Below are 8,532 nucleotides of genomic sequence, written 5' to 3'. Positions count from 1 at the left end.
TTATATTTCTGAAATTCCAAACAAATTTAGATTTTCCAGATATAGTAGGTTAGAACATAGTAATTTGCCATCATTTCTGCCTATTGGAATTGCACTGTGGATGTACTAGGCATCAAGGGCCATATCAAACATATTCTTGCCATCAATTTCTATGAAATTGAAATCATTAATAAAGTCATGCATACAAATTTGATCAGTGATATTCTGTATGGATTGGGATCTAAGGGTTTATAGATAAAATTTATCTTTAAGAAGATGTATCTTCAGGTATGCAGAATCATGCTGGGGATGTCCATGGGTATCCCCATTTTCACCCTTAGACTGCTAGGTGAAGTCAAAGCTAAATTCTAATTCCATTTAGTTTTATGGAATAATCTGCCTTCTTTCTTTCCTGAACTGTTTCCAATTATTTAGCTTTCTTCCTCTGAAATCTATGGAGGAGAGTTAAGCACTCTGTTTCCTCTAATTTCATAGCCTATTTGAAGGATCTTTGTGAGGAATGGAGTGAAATGAGAGTGTACCAAGCGTGAAAAAGGCCAAGTTCTGAAATCAGATTTGGGATGTGCTAAATTATTTGGGGAATGCGGCAGTCATTTTTATTTTAAAGTAAAAATGACACCGGAAAACAGTATTTTTTCGAGGTAATCATTTAGATTTATTCTTAAAAGGAGAGTTCTCTTGTTGGTTTTACAAAAGCAAAGGCAGTAGTCCAGCCATTTCTTTGGCTAATTCATGCAGTCCTCAAGCAAAATGTAAGCCCAGGTTACTTTGGCAGGATTTGAAGTGGTAAGACATATGTGAATAAAATGATATTAGGTCTACGTAATTCTCGATAATAAAATAAAGATTACAATGGTAATATCGGTCCCACAAGTACTGGTATTTAAAGTTTAAAAATCAATCAAGTCAGAAGATTAAGTGGTGTTTCTTTGGTACTAAAAATGTAAAGCTAAGACCAAATTGTTCTATTTTCACAGATTTAAGATACCAAGAATGATATTTAAAGCCATTAAAATAACTATTAAGTTCTCTTCAGCTTGTAAAGAATCTCCTATGAAGCACACTTAGAAGAAATCCCTGAGTATATTAAACGCTCTTGTATGTTCCTTCAAAAACAAAGACGAACAACTGGAAAGCTTTGCAAGGCGCAGAGACACAGTCCTCAGTAGAAGTGTTATTTATAAGGTTCCCTCCATAGCGCTCGCAGATTAGGTCACCAGATGCATAACAGGAGAAACAGCAGATTGACAAATGTAAACTATGACATTTGAACACATTAGCCACTCTTAGATAAATCAAAAAACCATTCCCTTATGGTGTCCCTGTTTTGTTTTAGCCACTCGATGTTGTTTTTCACTGTTTCCAGCACTTGTGCCCTAGGAGTTTCTCCTGCTCCAGCTTCTGGATATTTTGCGAAAAAGCTCTCCATCTACAAAAGAGAGAGAAATAATTAGGAAAGTCATTTTAAGCCAAATTGTTCTTCAGGAATTTCATTGACAAACTGATTTTGTTTCCTTCTTCCCTAGAAATTCAGTATCACTGCCCAACACGGCATTACACCTCTCGGTGCAATGTTCAGACTGAGCTCATCTCTTAGAGAAATTATTACATGGCTTTTGGATAGGGTGACCAGATTTTAATATCAGTAAGGCAGGACAATATGGCCTGGGAGCAGGGCAGGGGACGGGGCAGGGCAGGGCCTGACAACAATGCAAACTTTGATAAGCAGTTCTCAATAATCACTTCTCAGCAATTATTTGTTATTATTATAGTTTAACATTATAAAATTAACAAAAACAATATAAAACTCATATCCTGGCGAAATAGCCACATGGCAGACGAAAACCTTATATTCCCTTCTTGTTCTCCCGCCCATTTGTGCACTCTTTCCAAAAATCGGGACTTTTTAAAAATGCCACAGGATGCAGGACAAATTGTTAAAAAGTGGGACTGTCCCGCCAAAAGCGGGATGTCTGGTAACCCTACTTTTGGACCCCTGCAACAGGCCAAGCCAAGATATGGTGGGGAAGGGGGCAGCGTGTCCAGTGGCTGGCATGCCCATTTCAGTTTCTGTGAATTCCCCAAACTATTCCCTAGAAAATCTGGCCTATGGAAGCATGGTTTTGCTTAATGAATGCACTCCTGGAGTCTAGAGTACTTTAATGCACTTTCAGTTTGCCTATTAAGGGCTCATAAAAAAAAGTATCTTGGTAAACTTGGTTCCATCCCTCCCTCTGACATCCAAAACCCTCCTCCAAACTCAATCATACCATTATTTTCTATGCAAAAATAAAAATTAATTTGTTTTTTTAACATATGGAAGACTTTCAGCATTTCAATATTTAACACACAGGTAGTAAAACTCCATACAATCTCTATGTGTTCCAAATTAATGGACATTTTCCCCTACCCTCCAAGAATTGAGATATTCCAAACATGAAAGATATGTGATTAATTTCAAAATTCCAAAATTATGACTGTCAGTGGAATCAAATTTTGACAAACTTATTCCAGAGTTACAGTTGTCAGGACAGGAGGGACATTCTGCCCATGCCTTGGTAAACTCAGCATGTTGTCTCAAGGCCTCCCAAGGTCTCATCTTAATCAGCTTTTAAACTTTGTTCCTTGGTCATTTGAATTTTTTTCAGTTTAGAAAAAAAAATAGGTATACATTTTATAGACACAAAAATTATTTCTTACTTTACTATATATACTTATCAAGATAAATATATCAAAACATCATGTTTTACACCTTAGACATATACAATTTAAAAACAGACAAAAGCAAAAAGAATTATTTCATTCTCATTGTCTTCCATGATTTGAATGGAGGTAATATATCTATTTGGGAAAAAAAGTTTCATTCTGTTCCTTTATAGACAAATATAGAGAAATTTATCTTTATACCTGCCAAAGTTGCAGTTCAGTGTTGAACGACTCCGCTATGGTGACAATTCGGCCTAGGTTTCTGTCATTGATTGTGTATCTGAAGAGAAATTTAGAAGAGAAAAGGGAAGTAAAGGTGCAGAACTTTAAGTCTTTTCTCTAAATGGAGAAATTTCCTTTTTATTTTGTGGGTTTTTAAAAACGTAATTTTCAAAGTAAGCAAAACAGTAAGAAACTCAGTTGACTTAAAATAATTCCATTTTGGAGAAATTCTCAGTAAATTCTTTACTTTTCATAGACAAATTCACATTCACAGCACGTTCTCAAATATGGTAGACTGCTTATTATATTCCCCCCCCCCCAATTTATTCCTTTTTCCTGCACACATGAGCATACAGCTAGCAACCATTGTCCCTTAGCCTGTCTTATAGCTGGGTGTAGAGATGTGGCCTAATTCTCATCCATAGACTCTGAGCACAAATCAGCCTTTCTTATATCTGGGTGTAGAGATGTGACCTAATTCTCGTCAATAGACTATGAGCGCAATAAACTCAACATTGGTGTCCTTGCTTAAATAAAGGGAAATTGCTTGCCTTTGAGATTTTAGTTTGCTCTGTTCTCCCAAGCTGAAAGACCAGCGATTCAGCTTCAAGCACACAGATAGGACAATGGTTTAGCCTCATAAAGCAGAACCAACCTACCAACTTGGACTGTTCACTTCAAGAGTCTAACCTGGGTGAGAAATAATTAGCTGCACACACTTCTGTTCTGCTGTAACAGAAACATAGAAATATGCTGTGTTTCTGTTAGAGTAGAACAGAAAGAGGACAGTGCTGTCTGTGATAAAAGTGGGCATTGGACCCAGTTCTAGTACCATTACCCTCATTAAAACCCTATAAATCTTCCTGCTGGTACAGAAATGTGAATGCAAAGGCTATTTATTATGCTTCTCAAAAGCTTTCTTACATTTTGGAGATTATGGTCTATATCAGGCTGACTAAGCAAAGATACCTCTAGTTAACCACCAAGACAGAATTTCAGAGATACTATTCTATTCCTATTCTTTTTGAATTTTCTCTCTTCAAGAGCAAAAATCAGACGTTTCCTTATAGATCATAATACCAAGGGTTGTAATGGAGGTAAAAATCGCATCATAACTAATCACAGTGCAAGCAAAACAGCCACAAAGTTATATGTAAATTTTGAACCCCTGGAATGTTGGGGAAGGATACAAGAAAATATATCTCTGTATAAAGAAGTAAGAAAAATTATACATTTAAAAATTATCTCATAGCAAAAACAGAAACCAGGAAGATAAAAGCTAGTATAGTTCGTTTTACACAAATTTAACATTTTATACTAAAAAACAACCTATCATAAGCCAAAGTCAAACTAACTGGAAAAAAATAGTTGTAACATATATGATAAAGAGCAAATATGTTTACTATACGAAGAACTCTCACAAAGCGGTAAGAGGGAGAAAAATGCCAGTATGAATTTAGCAAAGGAATGAGAATGTACCAGTGGGAAAAGATGAAATGTTCCAGCAGTCAACGTCAGTCTTTAGCTCTGGGTCCAACGCCCACTTTTATCGCAGACACCACTAAATTTAAATCCACCATGTTTTCATCCCTAATGTCATTGGTCATTATGTGAAATATGACTCTGAGGCATCTAGTGAACCCTGTCCTATATGTGTATACTTCCTTTTCTCTGACATGCTTCCTGTATCTTCCCAATCTTTCAAATCCTTTCACTTGGCCCCCAGAACTCCCACGTCACGGGAACACTACTTCTCACTTAGAGAATATTTATTTTCCCACATCCTCTGTAACAACAGGTCATGAAATGGGCTTGGTGTGTTCATGCTCCCCATTGCTACTTCCAGAACATTATTCCTCCACTCTCTTTAAAACCTTCTGGATCGGGCTCAGTGCCTGTAGCTCAGCAGCTAGGGCTTCAGCCACATAGGGCGTCAGCCATGGGCAAGTAGGTTCGAAACCAGCCCAGGCCTGCCAAACAACAATGACAACTACAACCAAAAAATAGCTGGGCATTGTGGGGGGCACCTGTAGTCCCAGCCACTTGGGAGGCCGAGGCAAGAGAATTGCTTAAGCCCAAGAGTTTGAGGTTGCTGTGAGCTGTGACACCATGGCACTCTACCCAGGGCAACATCTGAGACTCTGTCTCAAAAAAAAAAAAAAAAAAGAAAAGAAAAGAAAGAATGAACCCTCTGCTTCGTCAGGTTATTCCGTCTCATTTATGACACACTTTGGCACCTGACTCCTGGTCTTTCTTTCTACTCCAAGCCATGCCATCATCTTGGAAGAGCTCAAAGTCCACGCAGATGATCGATATAGCATCTTAGCTGCTTAGTTTCTTGACTTTATTCCCAATGATATTCTTTTCACTTGACCTCAGCCACCAGATGCCTGTGATACCTTGAAATCACCCATAAGTAATTGGCCTCTAAAATTATGAATTTATAAACGCTCTATGACATAATATACCTTTCCTTCAGTTTCCACTGTGACCATACATTGACTCTACCTAGTTTCCATCCAATTAAGTGTCCCCAACCCTACCAGCTCTTCCTTTTCTTACACTTATTTCTTTATATAGTTTAGATTCCCTAGCCTACCATTTTAAGTAACATTTTTGCCTAAGCTTAAACTTTTGTGTATTTTAATAATTTATGTCTAATATACTACACATGTATTTGTGTGATTCTTTATTCAATACAGGTTTCTATCATCAGACTCTGAGCTTCATGAGGGCAAAGAATCAGGTCTGTTTCTCTTTACTATTGCATCTCCAGCTCCATGATATTTACTGTATTATAATTTACAATAAGCCAGGCACAGTGGCTCATGCCATAAGCCCAGCTATCTGGGAGGCTGAATTTCAGGACTAGCCTGGGCAACATAGAGAGATCCATCTTTACAAAAAAAAAAATTTAAGAAAAATTAGCCAGGTGCAATGGTGCATCCCTGTAGTCTCGGCTGCTGAGTTGGTAGGGTCTTTTGAGCTCAGGAGTTTGAGGCTGCAGTGAGCTATGGTTGTACCACTGCACTCCAGCCTGGGCAACAGAGTGAGACTTCCCTCTCTAAAAAAAAATAAATAACTAAAAATAAAATCAGATATCAGTTTTCATAGATTCAATTAGCAAGGATATTAAAAAATAACAACACTGAATATTGGAAAGGGTTATAAAATAGGCAATTATTAATAAATTTTTTTTTTTGCAGTTTTTTTGGCTGGGGCTGGGTTTGAACCGGCCACCTCCAGCATATGGGGCTGGCACCCCACTCCTTTGAGCCACAGGCGCTGCCCTAATAAAATGTTTCTGCAAGGCAATTCTGCAACATTTATCAAAAATCCTGAAAATAATCATATCCTTTAATCTACTAATATTACTTTTAGTCTTATTTGTATTCTAAAGAGATTATAAAGGACATTTAAAAAAGCACAAAGAGATTCCATTTCAAAGATGTTGTTTAAAAGACATTACAAACAGTAGTGGGGGAACAATTCTACCCTCTAACAGGGATTGACTACATAAACTGAGATATACCTACACATTGAAACAATGGGAAGCCAGTAAAAATAACACTGAAGATGCACATTTAAAGATGTTAAAAGTTACCCACAGCATAGAATTATGTGGAAAAAAGCAAGTTATGAAACATCTATGTAGTATGATTTCATTTCTGGAAGTTATTATTTTCCTTGAAAAATTCAAGGAAAAGTAGTAATGTGACAGTAAGACTTATTTCCAGGTGGTTGCATTATAGCTAATTTTTGGTTATCTGCATTCTGTGTAAAAAAAAAAATCATAATCAATTTTATTATAAGAAAATAAGAATTTTAAAAAGCAAATAACATTGAGTTGCTGGAATGAGATTGTATAGATTCAAAGAAAGTCTGTTAATTGTGGAAAATAAAACAATTTTTTCAATAACCTATAATTTCCATAATATTCCTCTCTATTTTTTCTTGGTGACTAAAATGTAGAGTATCTATTTAGAAACTGGAAGTGAATAGATTGGATGAAAACTCTAACTACCTGTGTAAATGGTAGAAATGTGAAAATGACATATGTTCCTCTCAAGATACCAATAGCATATAAAATGTAGAAAATAGGGGGAAATGTGTTATGTATTTAATCATATTGATTATTTTTAAAATTGAAATAAGAACTTATTGGTGGGACCGCACCTATGGTGCATCTTACAAAGGTCCATGTAAAATTTACTAGGTGTAGAATATAAAATGTCTTAACACAATAACTAAGAAAATGCCGTGAAGGCTATGTTGCCCAGTTTGATGAAAGCATTTCCAATTGTTATGTAAAACCAGCACTTTGTACCCCATGATTGCATTAATGTACACAGCTATGATTTAATAAAAAAAAAGAACTTAATTACATTCTAAATAGTTTTTTAAAATTATAGAAAAATCATCTTGAATTTAAATTGTTTTTACTTCAAAATATTAAGGGGGTACAAATATGTTTGTTACCTATATACATTGTATCATACTAAAATCAGAGATTTTAGCATACCTGTCACCAGACGTGTTCATTGTACCAGATAGATACGTTTTTATCCCTCATTCCACTCCCACCCTCCTTGTTTCTTGGTTTCTAACGTCTGTATGTCTCTTTGTGCCCATGTGTACTCATAATTCAACTCCCACATACTAGTGCGAACATGTGGTGTTTGTTTTTGCATTCCTGAGATATTTCACTTAATGTTCTCCAGTTCCATCTGAATTGATGAAAATGACATTATTTCATCAATTTATAGCTGAATAATACTCCATGGTATAGGTATATACCACTTTTTTTTCTATCCATTCATGAATTGATAGACACTTAAGCTGATTCCACATCTTTGCAACTGTGAATTGTGCTGTGATAAAGATTCAGGTGCAGATGTCTCTTTGATATAATGACTTCTTTTCCTTTGGGTAGGTACCCCCTGGTGAGATTGCTGTATTGAGTGGTAAGTCTATTCTATGTCTTTGAGGAGTCTGCAGACTTTTCCCTAGAGGTTGTACTAACTTTCAATCCCACCAACAGTGTATAAGTATTCCTTTTCCAGTGCATCTATGCTGACACCTATTATTTTCTGATTTTTAAATAATGGCCATACTGATAGGGATAAGGGTTTCTCATTAGTGTTTTAATTTGCATTTTCCTGATGATTAGTGATATTGAGAATTTTTTCTTATGTCTGTTGGCCATATGTATTTCTTCTCTTGAAAAATCTCTGGGTTTTTGCCCATTTTTTAAAGGGAGTATTTGTTTTTTTTTTCTTGCTGATTTGTTTGAGTTGTTTGTGGATTCTGGATATTAGCCTTTTGTCAGAAATATAATTTGAGAATATTTTCTCCCATTCTGTAGGCTGTATATTTACTCTGTTGATTATTTATTCTACAGTGCAGAAATTTTTCAATTTAATTAAGTCCCATTCATTTATTTTTGCTGTTGCTCTACTCGCCTTTGGAGTCTTTGTCATAAATTTTTTGTCATTTTAGGCCAATGTCTAGAAGAGTTTTTCTTATATTTTTTCTAGAATTTTTATGGTTTTATGCCTTACATCTAAGTCTTCAATCCATTTGAATTAATTTTTGTATGTGGCA

At 35.8% G+C, this 8,532-nt stretch overlaps 1 protein-coding gene across 2 annotated transcripts in view; it reads right to left on the bottom strand.

Moving 5' to 3' along the window:
- Positions 1 to 639: 639 nt before the first annotated feature.
- ENPEP (glutamyl aminopeptidase) overlaps positions 640 to 8,532 on the bottom strand; it is an 83,380-nt gene continuing 75,487 nt past the window's right edge. For both annotated transcript variants that reach the window (XM_023518188.1, XM_003798176.3), the window contains exons 19-20: positions 2,908 to 2,986; positions 640 to 1,429 (exon numbers count right to left, since the gene is read on the bottom strand). In XM_023518188.1, the coding sequence (XP_023373956.1) occupies positions 1,277 to 1,429; positions 2,908 to 2,986 (232 nt within the window). In that variant the 3' untranslated portion in view covers positions 640 to 1,276. The remainder of the gene's footprint in view (positions 1,430 to 2,907; positions 2,987 to 8,532) is intronic.

Source organism: Otolemur garnettii, unplaced genomic scaffold, assembly GCF_000181295.1.
Source record: "Otolemur garnettii isolate 467f Iridium unplaced genomic scaffold, OtoGar3 scaffold00129, whole genome shotgun sequence".
Classification (NCBI taxonomy): domain Eukaryota; kingdom Metazoa; phylum Chordata; class Mammalia; order Primates; family Galagidae; genus Otolemur; species Otolemur garnettii.
Note: the sequence above shows the minus strand (reverse complement) of the source record. Positions and strands in the feature narration are given on the sequence as shown.